This window comes from Agelaius phoeniceus, chromosome 11 (assembly GCF_051311805.1).
Source record: "Agelaius phoeniceus isolate bAgePho1 chromosome 11, bAgePho1.hap1, whole genome shotgun sequence".
Taxonomy (NCBI): domain Eukaryota; kingdom Metazoa; phylum Chordata; class Aves; order Passeriformes; family Icteridae; genus Agelaius; species Agelaius phoeniceus.
Window position 1 is genome coordinate 1,266,116 of NC_135275.1, and position 12,928 is coordinate 1,279,043.

The window sequence follows — 12,928 nt, forward strand, 5'->3', positions numbered from 1 at the left end:
CCAGAACTCTTCCCTGACAAAACAGTCATTCTTCACAAAGTAAAAGCTTCAGAGCTGGAGAAGATAGTTCATAATAAATTAATCTAATCCACATTAAAGTGCTGTAATTGATGTAAAATAGCCCAGTGTAGTTTTTGAGGCTCTCCTCTCCCAGTTATTGCAGTCCTGTGTCTCCAGAGAGATGTCAGAGCTCCCAGGACATGCAGTTTTCTCTTGCACATCTGCCTGTCCTGCCCTGGGCTCTGTTTACCCTTAGTTTGCTGCCTCCTGGCAGGATGTGCTGAGGCTGGGGAAGGTGCTCAGGCAGCTCCCAGCTGGGCACTCATGGGACATCAGCTCAGGAACAATTGCCATAAATTCATGGGGTTTGTGTCATTTTCACTGCAGCTCATGCCTGAGGAACTGTGGAGTGGGAAAGAGCTGGGCTGTGGTGCTGCAAGCACATCTGAACTTGAGCTCTGCCATGAGCTCTTCAAGGTAACCCAAGGGTTTCCTCCTCCAGGGGTATTCTTCCTTTAAATAAAACCCACTGACTTCAGCATCTTCAGAGAGCGAGTGTGCTCTGCCCAGTGCTCTCTGAACTGCACCTCTGAGGGGAAAACCATTTCAAGAAAGTGGAATCTTCTCATTCCACTAATACTCAAACTTCAGGCACAAGTCTGTCCCTTACTCATTGGCCTCGTGTCCCATTCCAATTTCGGAAAGTTCCCACGTTCCCATCCTAAAAAGAAACACTTTCTGAGAACACCACAAGCTCATTTTGTGGTTGGTTAATATAGGTGCAGAATAAACAATGGACTGGGGACCCTGCAGAGGAAGAGTCCATGTTGTACATAATCATGCTTTAATGGGCTCTGTTTGTAAACAGATGAGTCCATACACAACCAGGACTTTTCCATCCACGCAGAGCTGGGGGTAAGGGATGTATTTTAAAGTCTGCCATGAAAACTGCTGCCTGCTGACCCAGTGGTCACCACCAGCCTCATTAAAGGGAACCATCCCTGTCCCCAAGCTTTCCTTCTGGCACTTTTCCTGCAGATTTCATGGCAAAGCTCAGCCAAGCAGACATAACAGCATGGAGAGCTGTGTTAGCATGGATAATGCAAACTTGCCCTGAGCTTTATTTACACATTGCTGGGCCAAATTTCAGGGAATTGGGAGTTTAGCATTTGGATTTTATCTACTCTACAATTCAGCTGAAACAACCAAATGTAATGAGTGTGCAATGACCTCAACCCAATATGAGGCTTAAGACAAACATCTAATAACAGGACATCCCATGTTAGTTAATGAACTTTAGAGAATTTGATTGAACTCAGTAGGTCATCTCAACCTCTGCATTCGGTTCCTTTTGGACCAAAGTGGTGAGGAAAAGCCCCAGACAGATGTTAATTTTTTCACCCCAAGTCCAAGAAGGCCTGGCCCACCCCAGCCCCAGCTCAGCACTCTGATATGGTGCTGGGTGATGTCTTTTAGCAGTACAGGGGGGGTGCAGGTTCCAGCACCCCTCCCTCCTCTCCATGCCCCACAAAATCTCTCTGCACTCTTTCCCTTATAACCCCACAATATCCCTTGATATTCCCCCACCCCCCCACAGTCTCACACACATTCTTGCATCCTCCCACATCTTGCTCCATGTTCCCTACAACCCCTCCAGCCCCCATATCTCCCTTCCCACCCTTCCATCCTCCCTGCATCCCCCTCCAGCCTCCTCACCCCCAGCCCCACATCCCCCCCACACCCCTGCATGCTGCACCCCCTCCCCATACCCCTGTATCCTTCCACAGCACCTGCATCCCTACTCCTCCATCATCCCACACCCCCCACATTTCCTCTTGAATCTCCCCACATCCCCCTCCATTCCCCATCAAACCTCCCCATCCTACTGAACTCCCCCCTCCACATCCCCTTTCCATCCCCTCTGCACTTCCCACCCCCGGAGGGGAAAAGGCAGCATCAACTCTGTGCTTTTGGGGTTTTTTGTGAGAAGAGCCCACAAAGCATTGCTCTAGGATGAATTTTTTCTTCCAGAAGGGCAGAGCAGACCTCCCCTGCCGGCAGGTGTGGGGCAGGGAGTCAGGGCAAGGCCATCGCCCCTGCGGCCCCCCAGCCCCGTCCTGGCAGAGCAAGAGCTGCCTCTGAATAAACACCCGTGGCATTCATCTTCAAACCCCTGGCTCCGTGCAGCTATATTTAAATTGACATTGATGAAAAAGCAGAACTTTTCTCAGGTTTCTTTGAGATGCTTCATAAAAAGGGAATTTAGGATGTTTGAAATGGAAACTCGCCTTAAAAGGATTTTTGTTAAGAAAACCATCAAAATGTTTGCTGATTACCTGTGACCCGAGTAGCAGTCAAACATGGAAAGACCCACTTTTCCAGCCTTCAATCCACACCCTTCTACTTTGTTTGCAGAGAAAACACATGCTATTCTACCTATACAGGTGTAATTAAAATGTGGAGTTTCCCAGTGTGGACGCATTTCTCCCAGAATGAATGTGCATGGTAATACAGCTTATTTACACACAGACAGAGAACAACCATCAGGTGTATTAGCTACAAATATCATTTACTGGCTCCAGAATTACACAGCAGTGGCAAATCATCCTCATAGCTTTTCCAGCAGCTCTGGGGTGCTGCCGAGTGAGATCATTCCCACAGGCAGAGCAGGGCTCTGAGGAGAAGCTGCAGCACGGAACGAAATCATCCAGACCTTCCCCGGGGCTCCTGCGGGCTGAGCAGCTCTGCGGGAATCGCCCATCGCAGCCCAGCAGCACCACACGGGCTCGTCACAGCTGGGAAAGGTAATTAGAAAGTTAAATGGTTATGCGGCACTGTCCAAAATTATCCATCAGCACGAAACCTGTGTGCAGGTGAGGCCTGCTGTCATTTCCTTGTGGTCGCTCATGGGCCAGCGAGGTTTATCGGTGCTGGTCAGGGGGAGCCCCAGCCCCGCTTTTAAGTGCACTGGGGTATTATCGAGCACGTTTGGAAGGGCTGTCACTGACGGCCGGTGGAATTTATCCTCGCTTTTCAAACAGAATCAGAGAATCTCGGGATGGCTTGGGCTGGAAGGGGCATCAGAGATGCTGTCATTCCACCCCTGCTGTGGGCAGGGCCCCCATCCCTCTGGGCGCCCCTCTCTGCTGGCTCCCAGCTGCTGCCACTCCGGCCTGCCCAGCAAGCAGCCGACCTGGAGAACCTGCGGGAAATTAAATTTTGACAGAAAGTAATACATAAAATCGTTAAAAACAATCGGAATATGTGTGTGTGACTGTACGTATATATACATATTACAAGAAAACACAAACCAACCAATAAAGAAATCCCATTAGTCAGGTATATTGTCCGATAATGCTAACAGGCTTCTTCCGTGCCTGAGAGGACTCTGTGTTTCGTTAGCGTCGCCGAGGAGGCGAGAGGGCTCCTCAGCCGGCTCGCACCTCTCGGGGCTGTAACCGGCTCCTCCCGAAGCAGAAATGTGTCATCAAAGCCGCGACCGAAGCGCTGCTGGGCAGGGGCTCGGCGGGAGCCGCTCAGCCGGGGATGCCGCGGGGATGTCACCGGCAGCGCACCCGAGCGCTCCGTGCCCGGGCGGGACCCGCAGCTGCCCCGCGGGGAGGCCCCGCACGGGCCCAGCTCCAGGCGGTGCGTGCGGGGCTCTCGGGCATCTGCCGGGGCGAGAGAAGGTCCGCCCGAGCCCCCTCGGAGATTTTCCTGCCGCAGCACAACCAGAAGAAAGTTTTACCTCGGTGTCCTGCCCCGGGACCGCCGTGCGCGGACAGAGTGGCCGGACCCCGCCCGGCCCCGGCTCGGCAGAAACGCAGCTTCACCAAAGCATCCCCAACCCTCTCTCGGCTGTCTACGAGGGAAAAACACAAATCAAAAAAAACCTCAACTTACTCTATTTAATGATTCGTGCGCTGAAAAAAAAACATCACTCTATGATCTGAGAAAATACAATCGCTTGCTCAGCTGTGAAAAGAAAATATTAACATTCTCTAGCGACGGCGCTAGCACCGAGCGAAGCCAGGCTGTTCCAGCCCTGTGTGTGACACCGGTGACGAACACAGCCTGTCGTCCTGTTAATTTAGCTTAATGCGCCAGGCAATTTCTCTTTTAATTAAAACCGGGTGCTGCTCCCGTGCGCACTGAAAGCACCAGAAACAGCAGCCAGAGGTGACAGGGAAGTGACAAAGCCACACGCCCAGCGTGTCCTGACCGCGCCGAAGGGTCCCGCAAACCCCGGCTCTGCCAGCCCCGCCGCCGCTTTCCCTCTTCCCAGCATCCGTCCTCATCCTCAGGTTAAAAAAAAAAAAAAAAACACTTTCAATCAATTGCTTGGTTAAATATCTAAGTCATTTCAGTGTAAGAATACGAGGTTGTTTCCTGTTTACCCAGCACTGGCCGTGTCCTCCACCGCTCATCCCGGGGGCTGATTTAACCCGGGCTGGATCCGGGGCACCTCCCGAGCCGGGCCGTGATGGGCAGAGGGGCCGGAGCCGTGGAGAGAGAAACGAGGAAAACTGGGAATGACCGGCAGGAGTCCAGCGCAGATTCACCTCGAGGGCTCCTCCGACGGCGATGCGGGGCCATCTGGGGTTAAAGCCCGGCCGTGCTGTCCCTGTGCTCCGCTCCCACCGGGCCGCGCTCTCCGCGCCCTGAGCACGGGCAGGAGCCTCCCGGAGCCGCTGCCCGGACAGGGCTCCCGCACCGCCGGCCCTGAGCGCTCCGCCGGGGCAGGGAGGCAGAGACCAGCCCCGAGCCGAGAGCGCTAATTACCGTCGTTAATTACCGCCGTTAATTGGGAGGCGGCCCCGCAGCAGCGGCTCAGCCCGGGGCTATCCTGCCGCTCCCCGGCCCTCGTTCTTCCCTGGGCTGCTGCTTTTTTCTCTTATTTTCTTTTCTTTTTTTTCTTAGCAGAATAGCAGTAATTGCATGTCTCGGTGGATGCTCTGTAATTTAACATCCCAACGGAAAACGTGGAGAAGAGACTCAGAGAAAACAAGCGAAAAAATAAAACAAAATTTAAAATACCCCACCCGAACAACAAAGCGCTACGATTTCGTACTAGGATTTTTGCTGCTACATCGCAGCAGCAATGAAGAGTTTTTTTAAAAAGTACCGTTCAGGGTTCAGGATGCGCAGTGCAGAACTTAATTAACCTTCTGTCACCAACTAACGTATCTTTAAAATCCGAAAGCATCCGAATTTGACCAAGGGAAGACCGAGGATCTGGCCTCTCCCGGCCACGGGCAGCCGAACCGTCGCGAAAAACGACGGGAGAATCCTCCCGCTACCACTGCGCTTTGCACTTTTTCTGTAGCTCTGCCTGGAACTTGGTTTTGAATACCTAATCTGCCTCCGTGGGGAAAAAAAAAAAAAAAAACAAAAAAAACCAAGAAAACAAAACAAATTTTTTTTTAAAAAATCAACCCCCAAGCATTACGCTACTCAGATCAATAGTTCATAAAATACTTTATTGAAATAAAGTAAATATCTTCGCATTAATAAAACTGATCATAAAATGCAGTTTTCGAATAACTAGGGGCACCACAGGGTTTTAGACAGCGAGTAGATGTGGATGGTGGGATCCAGTGTCCTGCTGGCCCCTCGGGCCGTGGCCAGCCCAGCGGCCGTGGCGCAGCGCGGCGCTCCGCGGGCGCGGAGAGGGGCGGCGGGCCGGGGGAGGCCGGCGTGCGGCTAAAGCGTCCAAACGTCCCGAGGCCGAAGGCGGCCGCAGCCACTGTCCGAGCTGCCCTCCATCCTCTCCGGCCGGCGGGGCGGGCCCCCCTCACTCCTCCTGGCTGACCTCGGCCGGCGAGCCCAGGCTCTCGGGCGGCTTCTCGGCGTCCCGGGCGCGCTCCTGCTCCGAGAGCTGCTCGCTGCTGGGGATCGAGTTCTTCTTCGGGCGGCCCTTGGGCTTGGTGGGGGACTCCAGGCCGCCCCCCTGCAACACCTGCGAGGCGAGGAGGGGGCGGAGGAAGGAGACACCCCGGCAAAGCCGAGCTGCCGTCGGCCCGCGGCGCAGCAGCCCCTCTCTATCTCTCTCTCTCGCCCGCCCGCCGGCTGCCCCGGGGGCCGAGCGGAGCAACGGGAGGGCTCGGACAGGACGGGGAGGGACGGCCGGCCGGAGCCCAGGAGATGCTGGACCGGGAGCACGGTGTTAAAGACCAGGGGCATATTATTATTACCGTAATCGTCATCGTTACTATTATAATTATCCTTAACGTTATCGTTAAATGTGCCAGGGCCGAGATGCAGAAGGACGAAGCCCGCAGGGCAGGGCTCGAACGCGGACACGGCGCGCCCAGGGGAAGGACTGTTAATAAGGGCCACTTACTATTTTCTTCCATTTCATGCGCCTGTTCTGGTACCAGGTTTTCACCTGGAGCTGGCTGAGCCCCAGCGATTCGGCCAGGTCTATTCTGCGGGCGAGAGAGAGAGGAGGTCAGGCCGGCAGCTTCCGTCTCGGAGGGCAGCTTCCCGACTTTTTCAAGCAAAATGAGCCCCGTCCCGTGGCGTCGCGCCCCGGGTCCGAGGTCGGCCGTCGCCTACCTGTCGGGCGTGGAGAGGTATTTCTGCTTCTCGAAGCGCTTCTCCAGCCCCATGAGCTGCAGCTCGGTGAAGACGGTGCGGCTGCGGCGGCCCTTCTTGGCCTTGCCCGGCTCCGGCGGGCCCGGCTCCAGCTTCCCGCGGAGGTGCAGCTCCAGCGGGAGATGCGGCGAGGCGGAGCCGCCCTGCAGCCCCGAGCCGGCGGCCAGCAGCGCCGAGCCCAGCCCCGAGCAGCCCAGGGGAGCCAGCGGGAACTTAAACACGGCGGCCGGCTCCGCCTTCAGCACCGCTGCGGGAGAGAGCGGCGGTCAGCGGCGGGCAGGGACCGCGGGGCTGCCCGGGGAGCAGCCCCTGCAAGGAAACCCGGGCCCTTTCCCTCCATCCTCGGCACCGCCGCGGGCCCTGAGCCCCCCGGCCCCGCCGCCTCCACCGTACAGAGACACGTTTTACCCTTCGACCAGCACATGCCAATCACGGAGTTACTTGGGGGTTACAAGTGAAATTAACTCAAACCAACCCAAAAGCGATCCCCTCTGTGTCACCCAACAGCTGCCGGACCCGGCTGAACTCGGCCAACCGCGGGGGCGGGCACGGTCCCAGGATTCCCTTCCTAGGAGTTTTCAGTAAATTTTCGACCTGATAATTTCTATCCCACTCCGTGAAGAGCAGCCTATGAAGGGGCGCCCGGGAAGAGGACAGCGAGCCATCCCCGAGAATGCTGCTCCAGCGGGCTGGGGCCGCCGCTCGGCCGGCTCGATTCAATTCTCCCCGGTCCGGCCCGGCTCTGCTCGGCTCGAATCGCTCGCCCGGCTCGGCCCGGCCCAGCTGGGTCCCTCCCGACGCCTCCGCTCCGCTCCCGGACCTGAGGGTGGGCTGGGGGCTGCGGTCCCTCTCGGCCCGGCCTCTCCACAGCGACACACGAGCGAGCTCGGCGCCGGGGAAAGGGCTTTAGGGGAGTCTCTGCGGGGTCTTCTCCTCGGCCTGCCTGAAATAGCCTCCCTTCCTACAGGGCCCGATCCCGCTCCCACCTATCCCAGCGGAACTGAGCCTGAGGGGTGTAAAGAACCTTTCATCTGATCCGAGCAGTTCTGAACAGTTCATCCTGAAAATAATACTAATTTCTAGATATTCTAACGCATGCTGTTCCCTTGCTCAGGGGCTTGACGCTTTCCGCTTTTTCTCTTAAACGCAGAAAATTAGATTGGGATACTCCTTTTCAGTTCAGGTCAATGGATGAAGAGCTAAGGCTCTGCAGTTGAAGATGGCTTGCGAAGTGAAAGCTTTCGCCATCATCCGTTTAAATACCGGCCTTTAAAATATATTAGGTAATAGCCTTCAAAATGCATTAAATACTACCGTCAAAAAAAAAAAATAAAAGAAACATCCCCCCCAAAAAAAGAAAAAGAACCACAAAAAACTCCCCTAAACAATAAAACCAATAACAATTACAAAACCCCCAATCCAATTTGAATATGTTAATAAACTGCATTTGTCCTGGATTCCGTATCTGACTGGACAGAGAATGCGGGCACCCCTTTTAAAAGAAAAACCCAAACATGTATTATAATATGGACAATAATGTTATGCCTTCCATCTGCTATATTATTATTATATAAACATAGCATATATTTATATACTATATATAATATCTCTGTATTTTATATAGTTTTTTTTGTTTACACATAAGTCGGGTTTCCAACTAAATCTGTGACCGCAGGGCCTCTTGCCGCCCCTCGCAGCCAAGCGCAGACCCCGCTGCTCGGCTCCAGCAATTCTCACCTCATCCAAAAACAAAAGGGCAAACCCCAAAACAAAACTATCGACAACAACCTTCTTCCCTGCAATCCAAACGCCATCCTGTGCAGACGCGGCCGGAGCCGCAGGGCCGCTTTCTTCGCTTTTAGGCCCCAAACTCCCGGCTGCTCCCGGCTGGAGCGCCCAGGCACGGCGGGAGCCGGCGGGGATGCGCACGACCGGCAGAGCCCTCAGCAACTTTTGTAGGCAGAATTCCTAAGCTTTTCTCCGAGGAACCCGGCTCCCAAAGGCGCTGGAGACCACCGGCGGGCGATGCCTCCCCGCCTGCCGCCCCCAGCCACCCCCCAGCCGCGGGGAGCCCCCCGGGACGTACCGAGGTGGTTGTGGTAGGGCCGGGCGGAGAGCAGCGCCTGAACCCCGAACTTGAGCAGCTCCCCGGCCGGCGCGGCCCCCTTGGCGTCCGGGGGGTCGGTGAGGATCTCCTCGATCATGAAGCTGCGGTAGCGGTGGGAGCGGTGGTCGGGGAAGGCTTCGGCCGGGAAGTAGCGCGCGGCGCCCAATTCCAGCGGGTGCTGCATCCTCGCCGCCCCCGGGGCGCGGGGGGACCCCCGGCCGCCGGGGCCGCTCTAGCGCAGCCCCCCGGCCGGCAGCCGGGCAGCGGGGGCTCTGCCCATCGCCCCGCCGCCCCCTCCCCTGGCCCTGCGCGGCGGCCCGGAGCCGTCCCCGCCGCCTGCACACGGGGCGCGGCACCGGGCAGCGTCTGTCTCTCCGCCCCGGGACAGCAGCGGCGGCCTATTATACGGCCGGGCCCGGCGGGGCCGTCAGCGCGGCGGGGGAGGGCGCGGGAGGGGCTGCGGAGGAAGGAAGGGGCCGGGGCGGGCGAATACCTGCGGCGGGGGTTACAGCCCAGCATTTGATCCCCCGCCATATAAAGCAAATTACCCGTTCTGCTCGCTGCGGGAGAGCAGACACCCAAACAACCGCTGGCCCCCTCGAAGCCCCGGCCCCGGCTCCGCTCCCAGTCCCGGCCTAATTCTTATGACCATCCCTGTCCCTGTCCCCGGCTCCAGCCCCATCCCCGTCGCCATATCTATATCCATATCCATATCCATATCCATCGCCATCCCCGTTCCCGTCCCCACACCAATCTTCCGTCCCTTTCCCATTCCCGTCTCAGCCTTCGTCCCCCTCCCCATCCCTTCCCCTGACGGGCTAACTGCGGCTCTGGGGCGCTTCGGCCGATGGAGGCAGACAGGGACCCACACGGACCCTCGGGGCCATCCTCTCGGCCCGGCCTGCACGGCCCTGCCCCGCAGCGCGGGCGCTCGGAGCCCTCGGGGCAGCCCCGGGGCGGTGGCCGGGGCCCGGCGGAGCCCAGGCAGGCCGAGGGCAGGGGGGAGCCAGCCCCGATGCCCCCAGCTCCGGGCTCCCCCCCGGCCTCGCTCAAAGCGGTGTAAACATCTAAAAGGAGCTGGCCAGGGAACAAAACCCAGCACGAAGCGGAGCATTTCCCTGGACTTCTAGATCATTTACACGGACATTTCGCTCGGTACGACGTGATTCATTCTATTCCCTTCAGCCTGTGTCACGCACGACAGCGGAGACCCACGAGCCGCCCCTGCTCGTTACTGACTTGCTTCGAGCCAGATTCGTCTGCAGGAGCCCGAACACCCAAATCCCTCCCGAAAATGTCGGCGCTAATGGATTACGGGGAGATCGTTTCGGCGAAGCCCCGCGGGTCCCACGGCGTGGGGCGGCTTTGGCTGCGCTCGGCCTCTGCCCACGGCCGGAGCTGCCCACGCGTGACCGTGCCTGGGCGGTGTTCGCGGGAGGCACCCACGGGCTCAGCCAGGCCGGCCCACGCAGAGGGACGGGAGCGGGGCTCATCCCTCCGGCAAGGGAAGCTCAGCCTCCTTTTTCAAGATTTTAGACCAAAAAAAAGAGGGTTCTGCCCGTTTTCCCGACTGCTGCGGGGGATGCGCAGGGGAGAGCGGAGCAGCCGCGGGATCTCGCCCGGCTCCGTTTCGGAAGCCCTAAGAAGATGCGATGGCCACGGAAGGCACCTGCCAGTGCCGTCCGTGAGCGCAGCACACGGGGGACGAGTCCCAGCGCTCGGCTGCCGTCGGGCCCTAGTGTCCGAGCACCTTCCCCAGGCCCGGGCTCTCCCGAGCCGTGCGGGCTCCCGGAGCTTCTCGTGGCTCCCGGTCCGGCCCGCAGCCACGGCTCCCCCAGAGCCAGCGAACGGCCCCGGGGGCCCCGCATCCGGCGGCAGATGCGGCTGCAGGAACCCCCGGCCCTGTAACTTGAATTAAATATTGAGGTAGGGGCAGGCGGAGGCGTTCAGGGAACTGCGGAGAACACGAGGCCGCCCTGCTGCTCCTGTCAGCGCTATTTGAGTCCTGCTGCTGTTTCTCTGTGCTACTCACCCCTGCATGCGACAACAACGAATTAATTTATGCTCTGTACTTCACTGCCTGCCCACATAACCTGTTCCATATGGTAACTGCGACTCGTACGGAGCAGTTCCGCGCGGATTTGTTCTGGTTTCTCCACATTTCTTCAATTTAAAATTACGCCACTCGCTCTGTGAAACACTAACGGGCTGAACCCCCGTTAGCTGCCCGGGTGCTCCCTGCTGTTAGCGGGTTGTCATTTATTAGACATCATCTTGGTGTGTGCACCGCCAACGAGTTCGTGACACGCGACAGAGCGGGGGCCGTGCCCGGGACCGGCGCTCCCCTCCCGGGGGGAGCAGCGGGACCGGAGCCCACCGAGATGCTGCGGGCCGCGGGACTGGCGCCTCCATCCCTCCCCACCTCCCCGAATTCCTCCCGGGAATCTCGGGGCAGCCGTGTCCCTGTGCACACCTGCGCTCCGGGGAGCCCCGACCGAGACCAACGGGGCCCCCCAAAAAATCAGAAATCCCAACCCCAAACCCTCCCCGTTTCCGGACGGGCCCATCCGTCCTCCCGTGCTTTGTCCATCTGCTCTGCTGAGATCACAAGGTGCTCCATGCCAAGGTGCTGATTTCCTACGGCCGAGGCCATTGGAGCTCTTACCATGAAACGAGGAGAATGAGTAAAGTGAGAAGAATTTTGGACACATTCAAGCGAGCAGGCAAATCCGCATCGGATTGTTTAAACAACCTCACCCCCGAGACCAGCGCGCTCATAAACAAATAGTGCACGTAAAAGAAATTACCCACGCCTCCCTTGAGCTTTTTGTTTCTTTAAAATAATCAAAGCTCAATAATAACTGTAAATAACAATACTTCGATCCCCATCCCGGAGCAGGTTAGGATCAGAGTGGTACAAACCCGCAATAATTTCCTATCATACGGCATCAACTTTGATAATTTAAGTTTTTATAATCCTTGGGATCCATCTGCCCCGAGGCTGCTCAGAGCAGCCGCAGCCGGGCGGGCACGGACGGTCGGCGGATCCCACATCCTCCCCGCGAGCAGGCCTACAGCCCCCCCAGGTCACCAAAACAATAAAATAAAAAATAGCATCTCTGAAAAAGCTTCTATTGAAACATTTCGATGTTGCACTGAAGAAAGAGAGGGTGAACTTCACCATCTGGTCGTACTCACGGTCAGGAACTTAAAATCGTTGAAAAACAAATCCAGTAGTGAAAAGGACAGAAGTTATTATTATTATTATTATTATTATTATTATTATTATTATTATTATTATTATTATTATTATTATTATTATTGCTATTACTACTACTACTACTACTTTTAGTGCAGTAGTGTCTGATCTCCTGTACTCTTACAGAGCTTGTAAACCCGTACTTTTATTTCACATTGAATTGGGTGGTAGATTCATGCAACCACTTTTATAAAAAGCAGCATCTTAGAGTGGGAGTTCAGAAACATACGTGGGGTTTTAGGGACCAACCACATGAACAAGCTGCAGACTCCAAATTTTTTTCCTTCCAGCAACCAGAATGGAATCACCTTTATTTACAAAATTTCTCCTCATTTACCGAAGGGCTTTTTAAAATTCTTGTTTTGTTGTTATTTTGGGGTCTGTTTATTTATTTGTTTTGTTTAGGGTTGGGTTGTTTTGTTGATTGTTTTTCTTGCACCAGTTACAGACTTTAAATGACTGCTAGAAACGGACTATTTCTAGTTAGCTTTTTTAAAAAATAATTTTTATACAAATGTTCCCAACTGGTTTCAGAAACTATGGATGCATTTATCACATTACGAGACTCTTCTGATCTTCGTTTTGCATAAAAGCAGAACGCGTTTTTTAAAGGCTCCTCTCGCTTACTTTCACGCTTCAGATATTTTGATGTCTCTATTTCGGCTGAGTAACTCAGAGAAGGATGACACTTTCACCCGCGAAAATCTTGCTACGAAAAAGGAAACAAGTTCACCCAGTGATCTAAAATCTTTTCTGGGGTGGGAATACTTTTGCTCCGCTGATTCATCCCCGATTTGACGAGAAGAAGAGTTTTGCTGAATTCCCGCAGTTCTCCTGACTCCTACAACCGTGACGGGGAAAACAGCGAAACTCAAACTCCTCGCCTCCCGGATCCCTCGGGAAATATCCCAAAAGGGAAAATATTGGGCTATCAGGGGCTGCCCAGGGGAGTGCACGGAGCCCAG

The 12,928-nt window shown here is 55.7% G+C and overlaps 1 protein-coding gene across 1 annotated transcript; it reads right to left on the minus strand.

The window, feature by feature from the left end:
- Positions 1–5,541: 5,541 nt before the first annotated feature.
- BARX1 (BARX homeobox 1) lies at positions 5,542–9,273 on the minus strand. Its single transcript, XM_054640363.2, has 4 exons — positions 8,684–9,273; positions 6,559–6,844; positions 6,344–6,428; positions 5,542–5,959 (listed from the first exon to the last, which is right to left on the minus strand). Exons 1-4 carry the CDS (start codon positions 8,886–8,888, stop codon positions 5,795–5,797), a joined length of 741 nt encoding a protein of 246 aa, XP_054496338.1. The 5' UTR covers positions 8,889–9,273; the 3' UTR covers positions 5,542–5,794.
- Between the last annotated feature and the right edge of the window lie 3,655 nt (positions 9,274–12,928).